At 35.1% G+C, this 25,319-nt stretch overlaps 1 protein-coding gene across 4 annotated transcripts in view; it reads left to right on the top strand.

Moving 5' to 3' along the window:
• Window positions 1-24,434, top strand: part of LOC123535218 (uncharacterized) — a 44,068-nt gene extending 19,634 nt beyond the window's left edge. For 3 of the 4 annotated variants that reach the window (XM_045317782.2, XM_045317781.2, XM_045317780.2), the window contains exons 5-6: window positions 4,378-4,423; window positions 12,917-24,434. In XM_045317782.2, the coding sequence (XP_045173717.2) occupies window positions 4,378-4,423; window positions 12,917-13,296 (426 nt within the window). In that variant the 3' untranslated portion in view covers window positions 13,297-24,434. The remainder of the gene's footprint in view (window positions 1-4,377; window positions 4,424-12,916) is intronic. The other variant, XM_045317783.2, reaches the window with a different exon arrangement.
• The last annotated feature ends 885 nt before the right edge of the window (window positions 24,435-25,319 follow it).

Consider the following 25,319-nt stretch of genomic DNA (forward strand, 5'->3'; position numbering starts at 1 on the left):
TGTTTCTCAATGCCTCCATCGAAACCTTAAAACATTTCAATACAGAAACTCTTTTTGTATAATATGACAGCATGCACTTTATTTGTATCATTGACAACATTTTTCAGTTCAGTTATGCATGGGACCATAACAATCAACCAATAATATAAACACGTTGTCGTTTAAACTATCGTGCGGGAGTAATATGTTATTCTTTCTGGAGGTTAGTGACATATCATTTTGCTGGTCAGCTAGATATTCATTTAGACCTCCTTACTGAAACAACATATCAGTATTGACCTAAATTTAGCATATCTAAAGACTATAGCCATTCCATGATTGATTAAGTTATAAATGCTGACATATTCTGATAATATAGATCTATAAATGCGTCAATTACATTCAAAGCTTTAAAATAACAGACTCGGTTAAGTCACAAAATCAAATATCTTATATGTTTTGATAATGATTTCATTTTTTTCCTAATTTATTGTACATGTATAAACATTAAAGAGATTATAATTAACTATTAAACTAAACTAAGCTATATTGGATTGCGATTTTATAAAAATGTGAGTATTTTTAAACAAGTACAGATAACTTAGACAGTTTTTGTGTCGCCTGCTACAAAGTAGCTGCGACATATAGGTATCACTTTTCCGTCGTCTATCTGTCTGTCCGTCTGCCGACTGATAGGCGTCCGTCACGCTTCTTGTCCGGAGCATAACTCAAGAAGTATTAATGGTGCTAATTTGTTACTTCACACAATGATAGAACACAATGGGAGGATGTGCAGTATCGAAGAACCATAACTCTAGGTAGTGCCATTTTTCAGTTATAAAAATCCATACAATAATTTAATACAGTTGAGTACTGATTTCATAAATATCAAATGGATAATTTGACCTGTCGATGAAACACAAAGTTACCTTCTTCGCAAGGCCACTCATATCAACCACGCATGTGTACAGTATTTTAACATTATAGTACCAGATCATCATTGGCATAAGTATTCATGTATCTTTAAGCCTTTGATGATATGTTGGAACTTTTTAAAAGTGTTTAATGTTATGGAATACAGTACATGGGCGTACCCTAATATTAGGAGCCTGGCCAAAGTTGTTGTGAAATGCTGACGGACTGGAAAGCCATCGAATAAAGATTCCTTTGAAATTTAGATTTAAAGGAAACCTTTATTTTTCACGTTTTATTTTACTCTTGAACAATGTTACCACATACATTTATGATCCGTCTCCGTTGTCAAGTGCTTAAGGTCGCTTATCTCAAGTCGCTGTAACCTCTTACTGATAGACGGTCATGAATTCGAGCCCCTTGCTAACGATATGCAGCCTGACTGGGACTCAAATCCGGGGCCTTTTACTTATAAGGCAAAAGCTCTACCGACTGAGCTTACGAGCCACTTACACATTTCCCCAACATTAGTAATTAGATTCGATCTAGCGCATACACCCCTGCAACCATAATTTCAGGACTCCAACGCTAAGGATAAATCATAACATTACAAGCGCTGTAAGACTTTCCATGCAATGTTGCCACGTTCAAACGTTATTTGGGAAAGTTGACAGTTGCTTATAGAGAATGGGAGTCTAGTACTTGCTGTGGCATCATTTTAGTCGATTCTTGATAAAAAAAACTAAAAGTGTATAGGTTTCTTTAATAATTTATAATTTTAGATCGATTGTAGAGTAAAATTCATACACATTATATCGTCCACTCTCCATGACTGTTTCCTTGAGTTCTGCCAGTACTCGCGAGGAACGAATGCATTGTGATGGTAGCAGTCAAATACTGCGGACGTAATTCGAACCCGCGGCCTCCGGGCTACAAGTCCAACGCTCTACCCATACATTATGATGTTAGATTTAGACTGATAAATTAAAAACAGATTTTGATGAATTGAATATATCCGAACTTACCGATGTCTGGTTAGATGGGCTTTTGAAGAGTAGTTTTTCCCACAACAGTGGTAAGGACACGCTTCACTGTGTCTCTTCTCGTGCTCTTTAAATTACTTTTTCTCCGAAAAGACTTTCTGCACTCCTGGCACATTTATTCATTCTCCATGCTATAAATAGATAATAATTATTATAGTTTTAATGCTGTTACCCTCGGTGCAACAATGATAACTATGTGCGTATTAAATGTTAATACTTATTTTTGTTTGTCTTTGATTTACGTCCTCTTTCAAACGTCATAATCATATGGTGCGGACAACTAAACTAACCATCGTTACTGGAAAGAACAAGTACTAGGCTTCCATCCCCCGTAAACAACTGTCAACATTTTCACTCAAAGATACATGGTCGGTTGTGCATATGATATATTTAGAGCAAAATAATTTCAAAATTTTATCATTTTACCTTTTTATGTATAGATATATAAGAAACGTTTAAAGAGCAGTAAACGTATAATTATTTCCAAGTTAGGGTGAGGAATGACGCTGCTCATTTTCACTGTAGCATTTTTGTGTATATACTAACCTATCGAAAGAAAAACAGCCTATTTCCAGCATCTGCATCTTTTTAACAATATCAAAATGTTTACAGTTCAATCATTTAAAGACAAATATGTTCTACATGCATGATAAATAGTCTTTGACGTGTACGTTATCCTCTGGGGAAAAATGACGTGTACGTTACCTCCTGAAAACCGCAACGTGTACGTTACCGCACCCTTTGTCTTACGATATCTTCAATATTCATGAATAGTCATGTTCAATATTTGGTACAGGACTTTGGACAATGACAAGCTTTATTCTAAACCTACATTCCAGCGAAAATTCTCTGCAGAATATGTCCTAGATGCGTAACTTGTGAACAGACGTGTTCGTTACCAAAATATTTTGCATCTTTCGAATCGGTTGGGCAAGGATTACGTAAAAACGGGAGGAGGTTTCATCAGGTTACATATATCCGCTGAAAGAGCTTTTTATTGCGGGGTTTATGCACGTTATCTCGTTTAAAACAATTGTGGATCAAAAAAGTTATAGTGAAAAAACATACCTGAAGCGGGCCTATTTTTAGCACTTTTGCGTGCACGTTATCCGATTTAGTCACGTGGTTTCCCCACCGTGCTTATAATGTTCATTAATATTCATGACATGTATAAATAAATAACTGGAAATTCTTGGTTTAAGTCATTTTGACTGAAATAAAAACAATTAGGATAATATAAGGTAGCATATAATATGCAGGTTATTTTAACTGCATACACCCTACCTTGTGACATGTAGCTCAAATTTAAGTAGGGCACTATACTGTAAAATGAAGAGGTCACATAAGTCATACCTGATTCTGGGTAAGGATTTGACTGGAGACAAAATGTCCTCCATCTTTTGATTCATGATAGGAAGTCAATTGTCAATTGCTCATGACAGGTACATTATGTAGGAACACTGGTTTTGTTAACTAACTATTAATACATAACTGACAACTGTTGAATAAAACAGTTAAATTTATCCTCTAGCAGAGGCAGATCCAAGATATCAGTTGAGTAAGGATATCTAGGTTGTTCGAGGGCTTGTCTCCCTTCTTAAGTTTGTGGTAAATATACTCAAATGTAGGCATAGGAAATAGAGATCAATATAATTGCACCTTTACTAATCCTACCAGGTGTTCTGTATTACAAAAGTGGATCTATTGTGACATTTTGATACAAGCAAAACTGTATTATCTGCACTATTATTTACCTACTGGTACTTCGTTTTATTATTGGCTTGTTAAAAGTTAATTTTTTACCATATGTAAGTTGACAGAATCATAGGAACCATGTCTTGAGGGGTAAATCAAACACAAATAAATAAATCCTTAATGATTTTGTTGTGCAAAAAAGTATGATATTGTGTCTTAACAGTTTTCATTTTCCACTCAATTGTGTAATTGCAAGGGAAGTAAACTAATAAATCTCTACTTATAAGTACTAGTCCAAGGCAAGAGTTGTCATTCTTTGTGGATAACAACTTTAAATTAAAAATTAAAACTTCTGTTATTGATATTAACAAAACTATCATAAACTTCACATTTGTGAAATCATTTTTGATTATTTCAAGGACTTGGAAATTAATTTCTAGACTTTATTTAATGTAATTCTATCATTGAAAATTTTAGGGCCTATCTCTATCAAATGGTGCAATCGAATGTACTCCTCTGTCAGAGATTTTATGTTCGCAAAGGGGAAGCATATAGTCGCTTCTCTGGACAGGCCTTCAGATTTTATTGTTTAGAGTGCGAGGTTTATTTTTAACAGCACCATATGTTTATCTGGTCACCCCTGCTGAAAGGACAAGCCATTTTAATTTATGAGACAAGTTTGTGTAGTAAACTAAATCAGTAAATGCCCTTTTTAGGTTAATGATAAGATTTTATATTTCTATTCTAGCAGAGAGACATGGGCAAGAGTGTTGTGAAAAATGGAAATCTAGGAGGTAAAGCATGTACTTTTAAAAATGTTTTGTTGTTATTGAAGAAATATTGCCATTGCAAAGTATGTTCTCCGAAAAAGTGGGCTAGGGTTGCTGCCATATCCGGCCTTGCCAAGAACAATTTGTCCTACAGTTTCTAGAGATTTTTCAAAACTTACAGAAATCAAGAAAACTTGTGCTTCTTAGTCACCTTCTTTGGTATGACCCGGCCGGGAACTTCTTGTTGAATATCAATTTTTGGGACTAAAGGACCTGTCCTCATACTCCTGTCCATTCAAAACTTTTAAATTAATATTACTTGGCGCAGATGATCCCTTCAATGAGATGACATGTTATGTACAACACACAGGCACCTGGCTCAAAGGTCAAGATCACACTAGTAGGTAGCCTAGTGGTAGAGCGTTCGCTTTGAGTGCAGGAGGTCTTGGGTTCGATTCCCGACCGGGTCATACCAAAGACATAAAAATTGGTACTAGCAGCTTCCTCACTTGGTGCTCAGCATTAATAGGTAGTGCTAGGACTAGTCAGCCCGGTGTCAGTATAATGTGACTGGGTGGGGTATCATGTCACGTGTCTACGGCGTGATATTTCAGTGAGGCAGCACTATAAAGTTGGGCATTGTGCTTACTGCTACAAGTAGATACTGTCGTTTATATGACTGAAAAACTATTGAAAAAGACGTTAAACCCAAACACACACACACACAAGTAGGTCAAAGGTCAGCAGGTTTTTTTGTTGAGCTCGCTTGCTACTTCCTGCTGGTCGGTGTATGTACGTGTGTGCATTCTTCTCTCTGATTAGTCCGGACCATGACTTTATCATTAGTGATGGGCAAATCGGTTAGATTTGCAAACCGATTAATCGGCATAATCGGACAAGCCAACTGATTCGATTAATCGGATATAATCGGATAATCGGTTACTCTAGTTGCAAATCTATAAGCTCACCTCACAATGAATGTTTTATGTCATTACTTAAGAAATGAACCTCACAGAATCAAATATCCTATTTCTATTGTATCCCTTCATAAATATGAGTAAGTTAACAGCATAAAAGTAAAAAAGTTGTAAAGATAGTAACCTTCAAATCAGGTACTGTCTTAATTTCACCAGGGACTTATCCAGTGATATTATGTTATTAAATTAAAATTTGGAGCAAAAAAAGTATTAACGATTTATTAATTCTTAGTTAACGACTGGAATGATTTCAATCCCACAAAATTGAAAATACTTTTGCTAATATGCTTGCGTAAGTCTTACGTTATGCTATGCATACTGCCATACTAATGTTAAGAGTTTAGGCTGATGGCTTTCCCGGCTTAATTTTGTAAAAGCCATATATCTTCCAAAATTTGGGTGATCACAGATGACATTAATTTCTTTTGACACTTTGGAGGAAGCCATTTTTACGCAGAGTAGTTTCCCTTGGGGGTATGTCTAAATACCGAACATGAGTCATGTCCGCGGACATGACTGGTAAATACCGAACATGAGGGATAATTATTTTATTAAAGCAATTTATTATGTTTTTGTGATCTAAATTGATTATATATGCTGAAAAACTAGTGCATGCAAAAAATAATTAAAATTAAACCATATTTATGCTTTTATTTTTTATAAAAAAGAAAACTGCCGATCTGGTTTTTCTAAAGTGGACTGGTTTAAGTCACAAATTGTTCAATGTATACAGAAGATCTGTGAACAAAAAGTTAAAGAAATATTTTGCACGTGATTTTGTGCAAATTGGTAAAAGACTGATCTATCCGAGACATTATGATTTGGACTTAGTACATCCAGGAAATAGACAAGGAGGAATGAAGATATTCAAGCATGAGGTGTTGAAAGCCTTCAAAAAGACCGGACACTGTTAGTGTATATCACCAAATATCATTAATTTTATGTTTTATGCGTGTAATAATATATTTGTATGTAGTTATTCTTATTTGATTATATATAATATAAATTCAGCAATGCTTTTGTATTGAAATAATCCTATTAGCTCTTTAATAAACTTCAGAAGCTTCAACATTCCCGTTTGTGTTTTTATCAATGTTTTAACGCGCATCAAGTATATATAGCAAGATATCAAAAATCACAATTAAAAAAACAACAACAAAAAACTAATTAACTTACCTCACAGTAGATACAGAAGTCATCACAATTATCCGAACACACATAACAAGGATATTTAGGCATTTTGAAAGAATGATCTATCATTTCCAGAATTGGAAGGCAAATTCATAACGAAGACGAAATATATACTTACCATTTAATTGAGCGATTGCAATTATATATTCCTTAAAAACAAACCAACGTAATGTGAAAAATTACATCAAATGAGCCGCTTGTCACTATTTTTATTCAAAGTTAACCGCTAGGGAATTAGTTTCTTAATCAACTGCAATTAAAATATATTTTATAATCCAATCAGCGCTATCAAAAATGATTACCGGTAACAAATTTGACCTCAAACACGGACGGCATGTGTCTGATTAAGAAATTTCGAAAGGTGTTATAATCCAATTAGCACTAGCAGTTACACGGGTAATTGGATTAAACACAATATTTCATTTAGAATTTGATGTAAATATCAAGCCGATACTTCCGTAGAAAAATCTACTTCGCAATATAATTCATTAATCAGTATTAATTTGAAATGAGAAGTCCTACATTTTCAATGTGTGAAACCAGCGGCTGGTCATACTTACTCATGTCATGTACGGTGTTTTCATTTCAGTAAACGGGTCATGTCTGTGAACACTGAAAATATAGCAAGTTTTATAGTTTAGATAAGTTCTCTATTTCCTATAAACTAAAAGCCGTATTAATTAATTAATTTAATATCCCTACATGAAAAATGGCATGCACTAGTATTTCGGCATAATTATTCAATTCAAATCACCAGTAATTGCCATAAAAATGCTACATGTTGTACATTTTGGGTTTGTATTTGTTTCTTATTCTTTATAATCATTTCACAAACATATAAAGTATTGCTTTAGTTTAGTAGTAATCGCTCATATTTGGTATTTACCAGTCACGAACATGAGCCAGATCGTCAGTTTTCTATTATATATATATATATATATTAAAACACTACCTAATCTAAGTTAAGAAAACATGAAAAACAGTTTAAATAAAATAATAATCGCTCATGTTTGGAATTTACTAGTCTGTACACGGACATGTGTCAGATCGTCAGTTTAATAGAAAAAAATATCACTCATGTTTGGTATTTACCGACCTGTTCACGGACATGAATCAGATTCTCAGTTTTCTATTTTATATAAATTAAAACCTTAATTATGTTTGGATTTTAAATATTTTTGGTTTGCATTAGTATTTTAGCATTAATAATTAGTCTAAATAAAGAAAACATGAAATACTGCTTAAATAAAAAAATAATCGCTCATGTTTGGTATTTACTGGTCTGTATACGGACATGAGCCAGATCGGCAGTTTTATTTTTTATAAAAAATAAAAGCATATATCTGGTTTAATTTCAACTATTTTTGGTATGCATTAGTATTTTAGCATTAATAATTAGTCTAAATAAAGAAAACAGGAAAAACTGCTTAAATAAAAAAATAATCGCTCATGTTTGGTATTTACTGGTCTGTACACGGACATGTGTCAGATCGTTAGTTTTATTTTTTATAAAAAATAAAAGCATATATATGGTTTAATTTCAATTATTTTTGGTTTGCATTAGTGTTTTAGCATTAATAATTAGTCTAAATAAAGAAAACATGAAAAACTGCTGAAATAAAACAATAATCGCTCATGTTTGGTATTTACCAGTCTGTTCACGGACATGAGCCAGATCGGCAGTTTTCTTTTTTATAAAAAATAAAAGCATAAATATGGTTTAATTTTAATTATTTTTTGCATGCACTAGTTTTTCAGCCTATATAATCAATTTAGATCACAAAAACATAATAAATTGCTTTAATAAAATAATTATCGCTCATGTTCGGTATTTACCAGTCATGTCCGCGGACATGACTCATGTTCGGTGTTTAGACATACCGTTCCCTTGGTGTAATTGTCCCAAAGAGCCGTAAAAACCAGAAAGAAAAAGGTCAGAAAAAACTAAATTATCCGTTAGGGTGAAAAGTAATTAATTGGTCAGGGAAAAGTGGTCGGCGATCACGCTCATGAATGCAACGCCGACGATTATTCGATTGTCGCCGATTGTCGGCCCATCACTATTTATCATGCATGGACCAATCTTGTTTATATTTAAAATGAATGTTAACCTTAATGAGAAAAAGTGTCTTGCGCAAACCCAATGTTCCTCAAGATCATAGTTGGAGGTCAAAGATCAAATTGTAATTTGTCCGGATCATAACTTTGACTTGCATGGACCAATCTTGCTTATAATTGGCATGAATGTTTACCTCGGTGAGGAGTGTCATGCACAAACCCCATGTTCCTATCTCAAAGGTCAAGGTAACAGTTGCAAGAACCAGGTCCCTGGGTCTAAGGTCAAGGTCACACTTATAGGCCAAAGGTCAGATACAAGAATGACTTTGTCCGAAGCATTTCTTCTTCATTCATGGAGGGATTTTGATGTAACTTGGCCCAATTGTACACAATCATGAGACGAAGTGTCGTGCACAGGTCCCTTCTTTAGAATTACTTCCTATTGTTGTTACTATAAATAGCTTATATTGTAACTTTTTCATTACTAGTTGTAGGGAAAAATTGAGACCACTTTTCTGTAGTACAACATGCATGTTACATCCAATTTTGAGGTGTTTTTTGACCTATCACTACCTGGTAAAGTTTTTTGTGTGGACTTACAATTTTTTTTTTTAGAGAAAGATTTACTTCCCTTGGTTGTTACTATAAATAACTTACATTGTAACTTTTTATACGCACGTTTGAAATACGGGACGTATTTTGGGAATGCCCCTGGCGGGCGGCGTCCACAGACTTTGTCCGGAGCATATCTTCTACATGCATGGAGGGATTTTGATGAAACTTGGCACAGTTGTTCACCATCATGAGACAGAGTGTCTTGCACAAGAAAAGGTCCCGAGGTCTAAGGTCAAAGTCACACCTAGAGGTCAAATGTCAAATTCAAGAATGACTTTGTCCGGAGCATATCTTCTTCATGCATGGAGGAATTTTGATGAAAGTTGGCACAATTGTTCATCATCATGAAGCGGAGTGTCTTGCGGAAGAACCAGGTCCCTATGTCTAAGGTCAAGGTCACAATTTGACGTCAAAGGATCCAAGAAAGAAAACTTTGTCCGGAGCATATCTTCTTCTTGAATGGAGGGATTTTGATATAACTTGGCACAAATGTTCACCACCACGAGATGGAGTGTCATACGCAAGAACCAGGTCCCTAGGTCTAAGGTCAAGGTCATACTTAGAGGCCAAAGGTCCGATACAAGAATGACTTTGTCCGAAGCATTTCTTCTTCATGCATGGAGGGATTTTGATGTAACTTGGCACAATTATACACCATCATGAGACGAAGTATCATGTGCAGTTCCCTTCTTTAGAATTACTTCCCTTTGTTGTTGCTATAAATAGCTTATATTGTAACTTTTTCATTACTAGTTGTAGGGAAAAATCGAGACCAATTTTCTGTAGTACAACATGCATGCTGCATCCAATTTTGAGGTGTATTTTGACCAATCTCTTCCCGGTAAAGATTTTTGTGTGGACTTACATCGGCGCAGTGCCCTGTAGGCACTACAGGCCCGGGCCTACATTTTTCAGCAAAAATGAAAAAATGTTAATACGTAAAAATGCAATAAATGCATTAGGGATGTGAGCTGAGAAACTAAATTAAGAAGCTTTATTACCAAAAAATTAAAACTCAACAAGTGATATATATGCTGTTACAGTAAAATAATAATAATATAATATAATATAATAAAATAATAATATAATTTGAATTATAACTTAAGTCAGAATTTTTATTTTATTTTCAAATTTCAAATATTTTCTGGCAATGGTAAATGATTGTGGTTTTTGTTTTTGAAATTCTACATTGGTGAGACTGTTGTGCACACAACTTACCAAAACATTTCAAAGTCCTCTTTACATTTCCTAGCTTATGAATGCATCATTTTACTTGTTTGATTTCAAATATTCCAGAACCCCCGCTTCACTACATAGCTGCCACACGTGTCACCACGCACGTGCCATGCTTTTATATCCTGGCTTAAAAACGCTAAGTTAGCTATTGTTTTCTTCAGACAAAAAGTTCCATATTTTCAAGAAATCTTGCGGTGCAGTGTACTTTTCAACCAGACTTGTAACATAAATCATAAATAGATTTAATAAATAAATAAAATAGTTTTGTTCAATATAATGTCTTAAATAGCCTAAAATGCACCATTCCGTACCTACCCCACCCTGGCGTCTCAATTAGTCATGATTCTGGACTCGGGCTTGCTGCAAAAACACGTTATTCAGATTCAGGAGCTGTAGAATAATGATATTGGTAAGCTAGACACAGTTATCAGTACACTAAGCATACATCTTTGTCAATGCTCGTCACCTTAGAGTCATGCGAACGAATAGTCGAATAGTTGACTCCTTAAAATTTTGTCAAATCTGAATATCAAGTCAAAAATAAATCAGAGAAATTATAATCCGAAATGCGCTTGTCTGCACCATTTAAAAATAGATAGATTTTTTTTTTTTTTTTTTTAAGATTAACTTCCCATAGTTGTTACTATAAATAACTTATATTGTAACTTTTTTATAACTGACCATAATGGAAAAACAAGACCACTTTTCTGTGGTACAACATAGAGATGTTACTTTCCTATTTTAGGTGTATTTTAAGGTATCTCTACCTGGTAAGGAGTTTTTTTGTGGGACTTAGAAAAACAAAAGACTTACAGTGATTACTAAACAACCACAAAATTAAAATTCCATTTGCAAATACAGGTGCTGTAGTAAAGAAATTTGCTGTGACGGGCGTATATTGTGACATTCTGGCACTCTTGTTTGTAATTGACCGTAGGGAAAAACCAAGACCACTTTTCTGTGGTACAACATTGATGTTACTTTCAAATTTTAAGTGTATTTTAAGGTATCTCTACCTGGTAAGTTTTTATGCAGATTTAGAACAAAAGAATTACAATAATTACTAAACAGCCAAAAAATTAAAATCCATTTGCAAATACAGATGCTAGAGTAAGGAAAGTTGCTGTGACGGGCGTATATTGTGACATTCTGGCACTTTTGTTAAGTATTTGAAAAATATGGAGAGCTATACTACTCACCCTGGTGTCGGTGTGGTTAAAGTTTTTATGAAATGGTAATATCTTGTATACCATAAAAATATGCACTTCAAACTTGGAACAAAAGTTCATCGTAACAGTCTCTACCTGTAGGCAAGAGTACATAACTTTGTAAATTTTTTGGTGAATTATGGCCCTTTTTGGACTTGGAAATTGGTTCAGATTTATGTACAAGTACATGTTTTTTCAAAACTGTATGCCATATGTCTTTGAAACTTCGAACACGTTGTTATCATCTAATTACATAAGTACATGATTTCATAATTGGCACGCCAATTGTCCAATAATTTGAACCGAGGTTCATGGTCCAAAAACTAAGATTAATGATCGATAAACCAGTTTTTTTTAATAAACTATATTTTCGAGTGAAAACAAAGGACAATGCCCGTAAAACATAGTTCACGCTCATAAACATAGAATCCATTTGTAAACCCAAGTTTACTGTCATTAAGAGATGGGTTCAGGTTCATAAACTATAGTTTACGAGCGTGAACCGGGGTTCATGAGTGTTAACATAGGATAAGGACCATAAACATAGGATTACGACTGAAATTCATTGTCAAATGGAGAAACTGAGTTTATCAAATGTAAACCATGGTTTACGATCGCTACTTTAGGATAATAAAATCAACCATGAATTTCTGCCATGAACCATAGTTTACGGACATGAACCTATGTTTACAACCGTGAACTTGGGTATACGAGCGTGAACCTAGGTTTACCTTTGATAAACTAGGTTTCTTGAACAAAAGTATGATATTTGGTCGTAAACATAGGTTCATGTTCATAAACTATGGTTCATGCTCGTAAACCCAGGTTCACTCCAGTAAACATAGGTTCTTGCTCAATCGAAAAACCTAGTTTATCGAAAGTAAACATTGGTTCAAGGTGGTTAGCAAAGGTTTACGCCTGTTATCCTATGTTTTCACTCGAAAATATAGGTTAGTATTAGATAATCCTACTTTTTTGACCAAGAACTTAATTATTAGATAATTGGCTTGCTGTGAACTATAGTTTATGGACTTGAACCTGTGTTTATGAACGAGCAGCTATGTTTACGACCATGAACCAAAGTTTACAAACGTGAACCTAGGTTTATGTTCGATAAACTAGGTTTCTTGAACAAAACTATGATTTTCGGATGTTATCCTATTGTCTTCAACTTGCCATTAAGAGCAATGGTATTTCTTTGAGTGAGTAGCCAACATGTTACTACTTTTCAGGTCCATGTACTTCAACAATAACTTCAGATGATCTCCCTGTTGGAAACAACATACCCACTGAGGAGAAGATTCCACTCACTTCAAAGGATTTAGCAAAAATAGCACAGTGCATAAATGTAAACTGGGAATTACTAGCAGCAGAATTAGAACTGAATGACACTGAGGTTTGGCAGATACAGACAGATAACAAAGGTGCAGAGGTCATAATTTACAAGGTGCTTCAGAAATGGAAAGAGATAAAAGCAGATGAAGCATGCCTTCAGAGCTTTAAGAGAGCTGTGGCAGAATGCCCAAAGGTTGGTTTTGAGCAGCCGAAGTTGAATAATCTTATGCTCAAGATAGCAAAGGATTACAAGGAAGAAAAGTCAAAACTTAATTAAAATACATAATTATTATCTTATGATGCATATTGACTTATGATACATGTTGTCTTGATTTGTTAAATGAGCAATGTCAAGAAATACAAAGGCAAAATCTGGAGACTGGTCTTATAGTTCTAGCATTGTTTAATTTTAAAAATCGCCAAAAGCAATGTTGCACATATTATTGGACCCTTTTTAGCTCACCTGAGCAAACAGTGCTCAAAGGTGAGCTTTTATGATCACCCTGTGTCCGTCGTCAGTCTGTCTTCGTCGTTTTCGTCATCAACAATTTGACTGTTAACACTGTAGAGGTCACAATTTTGGCCTAATCTTAATGAAACTTGGTCAGAATGTTACCCTCGATAAAATCTTGGACCAGTTCTATATTGGGTCATCTGGGGTCAAAACTAGGTCACCAGGTCAAATAAAAGGAAAAGCTTGTTAACACTGTGGAGACCACATTTATGACTGCACCTTGATGAAACTTCGTCAGAATGTTTATCTTGATGATCTTAAGGTCCAGTTAGAATCTGAGTCTTGTAGGGTCAAAAACTAGGTCACCAGGTCAAATCAAAGGAAAAGCTATTTAACACTCCAGAGGCCACATTTATGACCATATCTTAATGAAACTTGGTCAGAATGTTAATCTTGTTGATTTATAGGTCACATTCAAATCTGGGTCAGGTGGGGTGAAAAACTAGGTCACTAGGTCAATCAAAGGAAAAGCTTGTTAACACTCTGGAGGCCACATTTATGACTGTATCTTTATAAAACTTAGTCAGAATGATAATCTTGATGATCTTTAGGTCAAATTTAAGTCTTAAGTCATGTGGGGCAAAAACAAGGTCACCAGGTCAAATTAAAGGAAAAGCTTGTTAACAGTCTAGAGGCCTCATTTATGACTATATCTTCATAAAACTTAGTCAGAATGTTAATCCTGATGATCTTTAGGTCAAGTTCGAATCTGGGTCATGTGGGGTCAAAAACTAGGTCACTGGGTCAAATCAAAGGAAAAGCTAGTTAACACTTTAGAGGCCACATTTATGACCATATCTTAATGAAACTTGGTCAGAATGTTAATCTTTATGACCTATAGGTCAATAGGTCAGGTGAGCGATACAGGGCCTTCTTGGCCCTCTTGTTGCTAGTTGTAAAAGAAGAAGTTTTATAAAATCATCATGTATCATTTTATTTCTAAAATAATTTAATTTCAAGTTTTGAAAAGTCAGTTTCATTTTTAGTTCACTTTTTCATGTTAATATGATTAACAGAAATGAAATTTCAAATAACGCTCTGATACATATTTGTGATTAAGGTAGTTCTGCACGTTTGATAAACCTTAAGTGATGGCGTTACGTCATTTATCTGTAAAACGTAGAATAATACCTGGATTCAGCATACGGAAACGAAAATCATTTTATGAGTTAATGGCAACCAGTGAGTAAATTTATTAAAATGGCACTGTTACTATCTTTTAAAATTAAAATATGATATCAAACCATCTGACACTTCAAATAATTCAAAATAATGTCTTACAATTATCTTGAAATAGGCGGTTCACTTTAATCACAGCCAAATATCTCAAAAGCACACGGACCTTTATATTTTATTCCACCATATTATAGGCCATATATTTATTTACAACTGAGAAGTTTTATTAAAATCTACATTTTAGAAAAATTTCTATTCGCGAAAATGTTATGAAAGTTGCGATTTTATTTCGCTGTAAATGAGATGTGAAACCAAAATTTGTAGTCCTGTTTGGCGCCATATAACCTATACTGTGTTGGTGCGCCGTAAAACCCAAATAAATAAATAAATTCCCATAGACTCCCATTATGAAAACTTGCGTGAGGGTGAAATGTTTCAAATCAGTCTAGCAAAAAATCAAGCACACGACCCAATCTTCTTTATTTGCTGAATTTTCTTAGTATATTCAGAAGTTTTGAAAAATCAGAGTTTAATCAAATTCTACATTGTAGAAAAAATTTCAATCATAACGTGCAGAACTCAGGGCCTCCTCTGGGTTTTTCATACTTGTCGCCAACCTTTTCGCCAATTTGAAAAAGTTGGAGCCACTTTAGAGCCATTTTTGAGCCCAAGTTCTGAGCCACTTTTATTTCTTTTAGTTGGCTGTCATAGTGTGCATAGAGAAATAAAATATTGTAAATATTTTCATTAGGAATAATAACAACTTTTGAAGGTGTATTAGTTTATTGTAGAAGTAAATTCAATTTGTAGTTGGATAAAAAATGACACAAATCATTCTCTAATTTAAGAATCATATCTATCCATGTCAGAATTACCAATATTTCAGGACTCATTTATTTTCGGAAAGGAAAATTCGGATTTTTTTCTATTCTAAAAGGCCGAGTTGAACATTCTTCTAATGATTTTTAAGAAGCCAGTAGCAAGTGATACCTTCCAGTTTCTGAACATTTCAATTTCAAAGAAATTAACCAGGTCCAGGATGCAAATTGAGGCCGATGTGTTTTAATTTTAATCAAAAATTATCTTGCAAAAAAGTAACAAATTAAATGTATCTTTCGTACTTATTTAAAATTCGTCAGTCATACAACTGCATGCCACAAACATGACAATCTTTTTTTTTTTGTAAAAAATCGCAACACAAAAAGTACACCGTAATCGGCGTTAATTTTGGTGAATTCTCGGCAGAGGTCAAACATACAAGCTAGCAGATGTTTTGATTACTGATTAATCTTCTATTCACACATTATTACGCAATTATCTTCTCAAAGTGTCAACCAACTTCAATAGTCGAATTGTCAAATACACCGCCTAGACTGGTTATCGATTTTATTCACTACCAGCGTCTAGGTAAACACGTGTATCGGGAACCAATTCTTGGGCCGCTTATATCACTACGGAAAAAACAGATGCCGAGGAAAAAAACTATGCGCCACTTATTTTCGCCAGTGCGCAAAATTTAGCGCCAAATTCTTAAAATTATCGCAAATGGCGACATTGGCGATCGGCAGCGGAGGCCCTGAGAACTACCTTAAATAGAACAGTACATTGTCTTATATCTCGTACATTTTGAAGTAAAACTACAAATTTAAAAGTATGTATTATTTTATTTTCGTTGTTCAGTTATGTGATTTTATTATTTTTTAACCTTTTGAGAAGTAGTGTGTGTTAAATGTGTGATAGAATTTGTGCTGGTTGTAGTTTAAACTTTATCTTTTACTTTTAAAAACAGTATGAATTGTTTCATATTTGTGTTTCTGTGTATTTTTAGCTCACCTGCCACGAAGTGACAAGGTGAGCTATTGTGACCGCTTGATGTTCGTCGTCCGTCAACAATTTCTAAAAAAATCTTCTTCTTGAAAACCACTGGGCAGAATTACACCAAACTTCACAGGAATGATCCTTGGGTGGCCCCCTTTCAAAATTGTTCAAAGAATTGAATTCCATGCAGAACTCTGGTTGCCATGGCAACCGGAAGGAAAAACTTTAAAAATCTTCTTGTCCAAAACCACAGGGCCTAGGGCTTTGATATCTGGTATGTAGCATCATCTAGTGGTCCTCTACCAAAATAATTCAAATTATCCCCCTAGGGTCAACTATGACCCCACACCGGGGGTCACATAGTTTATATAGTCTTATATAGAGAAAACTTTGAAAATCTTCTTATACAAAACCACAAGGCCTAGGGCTTTGATATTTGGTATGTAGCATTATCTAGCGGTCCTCTATCAAGATTGTTCAAATTATCCCCCTAGGGTCAAATATGGCCCTGCCCCGGGGGTCCCAAGTTTTACATAGACTTATATAGGAAAAAACTTTAAAAATCTTCCTGTCTGAAACCACATGACGTAAGCATTTGATATTTTGTTTGTAGCATTGTCTTATGGTACTCAACCAAATTTGTTCAAATTGTACCCCTGGGGTGAAAAGAGGCCCTGCCTTGGGGGTCCCATGTTTTATATAGACTTATATAGGAAATAACTTTAAAAATCTTCTTGTCTGAAACCACACAACCTAGGCTTTTGATATTTGGTATGATGCATTGCCTAATAGTACTCTACCAAAATTGTTTAAATTATGCCCCTGGGGTTAAAAGAGGCCCCACCCTGGGGTCACTTAATTATTATATGAGTTATATAGGAAAAATACTTGAAGAATTATCTGATCCTATTTCCAAGACTGTTTAATAATAATTACCTGGCCCCGTGTTCACAAAACATTTTCAGTCTCAGCTGAGTTTGATAATGAAACTTTATTTGTCATTTATATAAATATAGCCTGTTAAAACTTTTACGTTAATAACTATTTTTAAATGACTATTCAGTATTGACGGGTAGTCTTAGTTGGAATTAAACCCTTTAAGTTTTAGTAAAACTGATATTAAAATTTTAAACTCAGACTCAACTGAGACCGAAAAATGTTTTGTGAACACGGGGCCTGATGACCCTAAGTATTATGATGTCACTTGACTGTGGCCTTGACCTGCTGACCTACTTTGTTGTTTTTTAAGATACAGCCTTGAAATTTAGATGACATGTACAGTTTTGCACACCGATCATAAAACTGAATTGCATTGACTATGAATGTGACCTACTGACTTTCTTAATATTTTATCATCAGTTTGACATTTGAAACTTGTTGCTCATATTACTCAGGTGAGTGATTCAGGGTCATCATGACCCTCTTGTTGTATTTATTTTTAGTTTATTTGAAGATTTTCCTTATTGTTTAATAGAGTATGTCATAAGTAAGTAAATATCAATTATTCTAAGAAATCTAATAATGAATTTCTCAATAAACGTCAACTGTGCCAATCAAATAATTCAATTCTGAGTGGAAGAATTTGGCAATTGAAATAACAATTCATTCTTGGATTTAGTTTTATATTGGTTTATAAGCATAATTATAGAATGCAAGAAAATTTGGAAATGATACTTCATTCAGCAATAATTTATCATCTCGACTATTTAAAATGTTTCAAATGGTACAACCATTGTGATTACCCATTCATTGGCTTTGGGGTCTGCTTCAAAACAGTTTTGCATGTTTCTCAGACATGTCTTCACACATGTCTTCCCCATCATAAGCAAGTAACATAACAATAATTATATGTCCCTCTTTAACTTAGAATTCTGTTGAAGTTTGGCATGTAAGCAATCTTCAGATGTGTCTTTTGGCATCACGAGATGACCTCCCATGAAAAGTCAGGGGTGGCAAAATCCGAGACTGACTTGCTTGTCCGTTTTTAGCTCGACTATTCGAAGAATCGGGGAACTATCCTACTAGCCCCGGCATCGGCGTGAGCGTTAGCATCACACAAATTTTAAAGTTTGCGTACCACCCCAAATATTTTCAAAGTCCATTGAGATATTGCTTTCATATTTTGCATACTTGTTTACCATCATGATCCCAGTCTGTAAAAAGGAGGAGGCAACTCTATCAAACATTTTGACTGAATTATGGCCACTTTTCGACTTAGAATATGCTTATTGTAATGTTAAAGTTTTACTCATAGCTTATATTATACTATCGAGCACTGAGAATAGTCGAGCGCGCTGTCTACTGACAGCTCTTGTTGTCAGTTGCTACATGTATTTTGTACTTGTCCATATGATAGTTATATAGTAAATTCTGGTCAAATTTCACTTGTCTGTACATACTTTGGGACAACCTGGGCAATACGGACAATTGAATTTGCCACCCCTGCAAGTTACATAACTCTAGCTTTTATCATGTCTAAAATAAGCCCTTGTTTATCTTAGAATGTCAAGTTAAATTTCTCGAAAACTACATAGCCAATTGCTTTCAAACTTCACACATTAGATGTCAAGTTAGATAACTAGCTTTTACTTTGTCAAAATTATGCATGCTCCTTTTTATCATAGAAATTTTGTGATAGATTTGCATGTACATGTATGTTTCTCAAAAATTACTTGACTAAATATATTTAGATTCCGCACATGTCTTTGGCATCATGGGATGATCTAACATGGTAAGTTTCTTAACTCTGGCTTACATTTTAGCAAAATTATGCCCCTTTATCAAGTTTGAAATTTTGCTAAAGCTTTTGTATATTAGGTTAGGTAGTATTAGGTCGAAGGGCTTCAAATAGTCAAGCGTGCTGTCATTAGACAGCTCTTGTGTATATATATATTCATTTTTAAATTGAACTAAGGTTGAATTTTCCACTAGTGATAATGAACAGCTTTGTAAAATGAAAGGCTTGACTGTCTCAATTTATTGTGTACAACAAGTTTTGTTGTTCCCCTGCTCAAACTACATTGTAAAGTTTTTTATGGAGAAAACTAGTTTTCCAGAGATACTCTTCATTAATTTAAACAATTTTGCCTATTGTATATATGCTAATATATTCAAATGTATTGTGTAAAATCAAGTGAAACAAATGTGTTTGTGATACCTACATGTTAATTTACATTAGCTGTGCTAACAGATATTTACATATCTGAAATAGTATTATACTGAATGATGTAAAGCCACCTATGTGTTCAAAAGAATAACGTGTTCATACATATTTTTAGCTCATCTGAGCCATGTTAAGGTGAGTTTTTGTGATCGCTCGATGTCAGGCGTCCGACGTCTGTCTGTCAGCAGTTAGCTTGTGTATGCGATAGAGGCTGTATTTTTCAGTTGATCTTCATGACATTTTGTCAGAATGATAACCTTGATGAAATCTAGGCCAAGTTCAAAAATAGGTCATCTGGGGTCTAAAACTAGGTCACTTGGTCAAATCAAAGATAAACCTTGTGTATGCGATAGCGACTGTATTTTTCAATTAATCTTCATAAAATTTGGTCAGAATGATTGCCTCGATAAAATCTAGGCCGAGTTTGAATATCAGTCATCTGGATCAAAAACTAGGTCATTAGGTCAAATCAAAGTAAAAGCTTGTGTATGCGATAGAGGCTGTATTTTTCAATTGATCTTCATTAAATATGGTCAGAATTATTGCCTAGATGACATCTAGGTAGAGTTTGAATATGGGTCATTTGGGTTCAAAAACTAGGTCACTAAGTCAAATCAAAGAAAAACCTTGTGTAGTTGATAGAGGCTGTATTTTTCAATTGATCTTCGTGAATTATGGTCAAAATGATTGCTTTGATAAAATCTAGGTCAAGTTTGAAGATGGGACATTTGGGGTCAAAAACTGGGTCACTAGGTCAAATCAAAGAAAAACATTGTGTATGCGATAGAGGCTTATTTTTCAATTGATCTTCAAGAAATTTGGTCAGAATGTTTGCCTTGATAATTATCTAGTTTAAGTTTGAATATGGGTCATCTGGGGTCAAAAACTAGGTCACTAAGTCATATTAAGACAATACATTTTTGTTGCAGTCTTAATGAAAATTGGCCAGAATATTTGATTCCATGAAATTACTAGGTCAAACTGTTATGGTGTGTCTCTTGGCCCTCTTGTTTAATCCCCCGCCACGAGTGGTGGGGGTTATAGGAATTGTCTATCTGCCCATCCTTCTGTCCTTCTGTAGGATTTCGTGTCCGCTCTGTATCTCCTAAACCCCTTGAAGAATTTTCATGAAACTTTGGTCATATAAGTACCTCATCAAGACGATGTGCCTAACCTATGAGTCAGCCATTTCGGCTCAAGGTCAAGGTCACAACTCTAGGTCAAAGGTTTGAACCTTCCATTTCGTGTCCGCTCTGTATCGCCTACACCCCTTGGAGAATAATCATGAAATTTGGGTCAAATGATCACCTCATTAAGACGATATGCAGAATGTATAAGTCAGCCATGTTGGTTAAATGTCAAGGTCACAACTCGAGGTCAAACATTTGAGTCTTCAAGCTTGTGTCCGCTCTGTATCTCCTAAACCCACTGAAGGATAATCATGAAACTGGTCAAATAATCACCTTATCAAGACAAAGCACAGAACATATGAGTCAGCCATTTCGGCTTAAGGTCAAGGTCACAACTCGGGGTTAACTGTTTGAGCCTCCCATTGTCCGCTCTGTATCTCCTAAACTCCTCAAAGGATTTTCATGAAATTTGGGTCAATTATTCACATCTGAAATTTGGGTCAGTTATTCACATCATCAAGACGATGTGCAGAACTTATGAGACAGTCTTTTTGGCTCAAGGTCAAGGTTACATCTCAAGGTCAAAGGTTAGAGCCTTCTATTTTATGTCTGCTCAATATCTTCTTAACCCCTTGAAGGACTTTAATATGACTTGGCTTTAATCTGTGTATGAAAAGAATTGGAACCACTGCCTTACCCTTGCTTGATCGTAAGAGGCGACTAATAGGGTCTTAACACTTAGTTTTGCTGTAACTCTGTGATTCCAGCAGGTATGCAAATTTTGATTCCATACCTCGTGTTTTTATTTCGATGTAAATGAGATGTGAAACCAAAACTTGTAGTCCTGTTTGGCGCCATATAACCTATACTGTGTTGGTGGGCCGTAAAACCCAAATAAATAAATAAATACATATTAATATTCCCTTTGACAAGACTATAATTATGCAGAATTCAAAATTCACCCCTGCCAGCTTAAGTTCAAGGTCACAACTCGATTGTTTAATGGTTCCACCCAATACCATAAACCCTTTCGCAATCCATAACAATGGTGGGGAATATAGCTGTCTTTCAGACTGCCTTGTTGTATTCAATGTACACTTAATTCAGAGTTTTATGTATCGTTGCAAATCTATTCTTAAACACATGCAAGGTCAAGTATATATTATGAAGAATGTTCTCATTTCTTTGAACAAGTTTGTGTCCTTCGCACATAATGAAGATTAAAAGTATCTATCTAATTTTATTGATTAAATAGTATGAGTCTGTTGACTGGTTATTCTGATGGCTAGTCATTTAAAAAATATATTGAGATTTAGTATTAATGATTTTGTCATTGACAATCAGTAATTTATTATGTATCATTATCAGGATATCTTTTTACATACTTTAGTCCCCTACCTGTTCAAGGACAGGGATGAAGTCTGTAGGATACAACACTTTTCCATCTGTCAAACTATCATTCCATCTTTCTATCATTCACTCAGTCTGTGCAAATTTTTGTACCAGCTCTAGAACTGCTCTCTCTTATCTCATATTTCAAATGAGAACTTTGCATAAATACTATCCATAATTGTAGACATGTCATGCACAACATGTAGGCCGTAGCTCAAGGTCACATTTTAGGTCGAAGGTCAACAAGGTATGTTTTGTGTTAGCTTCGTAACTTTTCAATGTATCAAAGGAATTTGATACTGTTTTGACACAAACTTTCCAATAAAGAGATAATGCAGCTAAACTCTGCCACTAGTTTAAAGGCTATTGTCACACTCGGTGTTCAAAGATTTCAGGTCATTGTATTTGTCAGCTACTAAGTAGCTTTGCCATACATAGATTATATAAGAATAATTTGGCCCAGACATTCACTGTTACATGATGTTTGGTTGCTTGCAACACCCAGACCCTTACCTCAGAAGTCAAGATAACATTTGCACTCGATCATTTATTGATTTTCTTGTGGAGTCATAAAATGTTTATGCATGAAGAGATATTCAAATAACTTGCCATGAAATTTCTCCATAATAAGATGATGTACCTTTTGACCCAGGTAAGTGTCCTTTCTTCGAATTACTTCCCTTTAATAGAATTAAGTTTTTCATTACATTTCTTATATTTTCTTACCAATTTAAGAAAGAAATTTTACTAGAAGAAAGATGGCATATTTTGATAGATATTTAAAGGCAACTGGCCGGTTATACCTAGTTCAGGCACAGTTTTTGTAAACTGTTTTACCCTTGCATGTCGTAAAAAGTGTCATATAGGACCTTGACACTTGGTTTTGTAGTATCTCTGTGTTTCCTGTAGGAGTAAAAGTTTTGATTCCATGCCTAGTATTCATATTACAGGCCTTCCGGCGTTCCTACTTTTTCCTACATTTTCCTACTTTTTTAAATGCCTCCTACTTTTTCCTACTGTTTGATGAAAACCTACTTCTCCTACTTTTTTGCTTGACATAAAACGAAAAAAATAAACAGCCTTTTCAGTAGTTATATTTGCAGATGATGGACTCTTGATATGTTTCTGGAGCTATTTGGTCTCCCCTGCTATACATTGCCTAATATCAAGGTACCTGTAATCCTACCAAACCATATGGACACACTGATTAAAGCTCAGAAACTGCCAGACAAGATATCTGTGGTCATCATTTTTGGTTGCCAGTGTACAGCCCAGATCAAGGGCTGGGCCAAGGGGGCTCGTGCATCTCCCAGTTGGCTGAGAAGTGACATACTCATCAAAGATGTACCCTGCTGTTTAGGCAAAGGAATATTTTTTCCTCAAAATTTAGACCCAGAAATGCACCATAGGCCACCATTTCATGCCTGTATTTCAAAATTTTCCAGGGGAAGAGCCCCCCGACCCCCTCTCCCACATCCAAGAGGGGAGTAACCCCTCCATTACCTCAAAATTTAGACCTAAAAATGCACCAGAGGCCACCATTTTATGCCTGTATTTCAAAAATTTCCAGGGCGAGAGTCCCCTGACACCCCTAGAATGAGGGGTGTACAGCCACCAGTGCAGCAGAGGCCATAATTGCATATATGTATTTCAAAAAAAAATCAGGGGAAGATCCCCTAACATGGGCAAAGTCACTCTTCCAGTACCTATCCACGCTCACTGTGCACGTCAGCGGTGATGTCTTCGTTCTAGACTTGTACCCCCCCCCCCCCCCCCCATCCCCAACCCAGTCAAACCTTTCTGTGTCCGGGCCTGGTGTAGGTGCTGTATTAACAGCTATTAAGGTAAACATTGCAAGTTTCTTTTTAAGAACCTCCTACTTTTCATACTTTTTTGTCTGCAAACCTGTTTTTCCTACTTTTTGTGTAGGGACCTCCTACTTTTCTCCTACTTTTTTGCAAGACCATGCTGGAAGGCCTGCATATATGTATGAGCTGTGAAATCAAAATTTTTGGTCTTGTTTGGCATCATGTTACCAGTTTCTATGTTGGTGTGCCGTTCAACCCAAATAAAAACAATTGGCAGTTGTAGAGTTTCACACATGCAAATTCAAACTCAGACATGCTGCATTATAGTTTGTTGTATATTCAATAACATTCTTTGTTAAAAAAAATCTAGTAAAAACTTTGTGTTCTTGATTGCATTAAATGAGACAAAACTCAGTTGAGTGAACTTGTTACTCTTGGCAGACATGTGCGCAAAACCTTATTTTAACCGTTTTGTAATTACCACAGCCTGACCTTTATTCATTACACAACTCTTTTAGATCGACATTGCAAAATATTTACAGGTTATTAAGTTTGTATGTGGATATATGCACGAGTTCTGTAGCGGTAATATTGCGCGACTTTAGGAGCGCAATATTATCCGCGAAAGAACGAGTGCATATATCCACATACAAAGTTGATAACCTTTTTATTACATACCCACTATCAAATACTTAATTTATGTCTAAATTTTCGTTCCTTAACGAAATTCAGGAAAATTACGAAAATAATTTCTCCGAAAATGTAATAAACAAATCAAAATGACGCGCATTAATATTTTCCGAGAAAATGACGTCAACTTGTTGTCGCAACGTGCGCGTGAACGCCATGGAGGTCACGCGATTCTTTCCATTACAACGTTAAGAAAACACTCCACGTCCGATATAAAAGCGTTTCACGTCAATATGGAAAATATTGCACGATCGCGGTCCATTGACACTCAATGGAAAATAATTTTAGGTATGTAATAATGTATCGTATGGTGCCGATTAGTTATCATTAACAACTGGATGTATGTTACCAAGCTATGTCCTTAGCATCCTTTGACGAACCTTTGCTCTGCTTGACTGCACTATGGGGCTGCTGGAGCTAAAAAAAACAGAAATAAAACGACTTCTTATGTAAGGGATGAATGCTATGTTTGTGCTTTTAGAATGGTATAAACCACATTGGCACTTTTTCCTCCAAGAATCGAAAGTTGCAAGTTTAAACCCGTATCAAAGGCTCATAACTAGCACTTAATTCTTAAAAGAATTGGTATTGCACAATAATTGAAAATGT

The sequence above is a fragment of the Mercenaria mercenaria genome, chromosome 12 (assembly GCF_021730395.1).
Source record: "Mercenaria mercenaria strain notata chromosome 12, MADL_Memer_1, whole genome shotgun sequence".
NCBI classification, from domain to species: domain Eukaryota; kingdom Metazoa; phylum Mollusca; class Bivalvia; order Venerida; family Veneridae; genus Mercenaria; species Mercenaria mercenaria.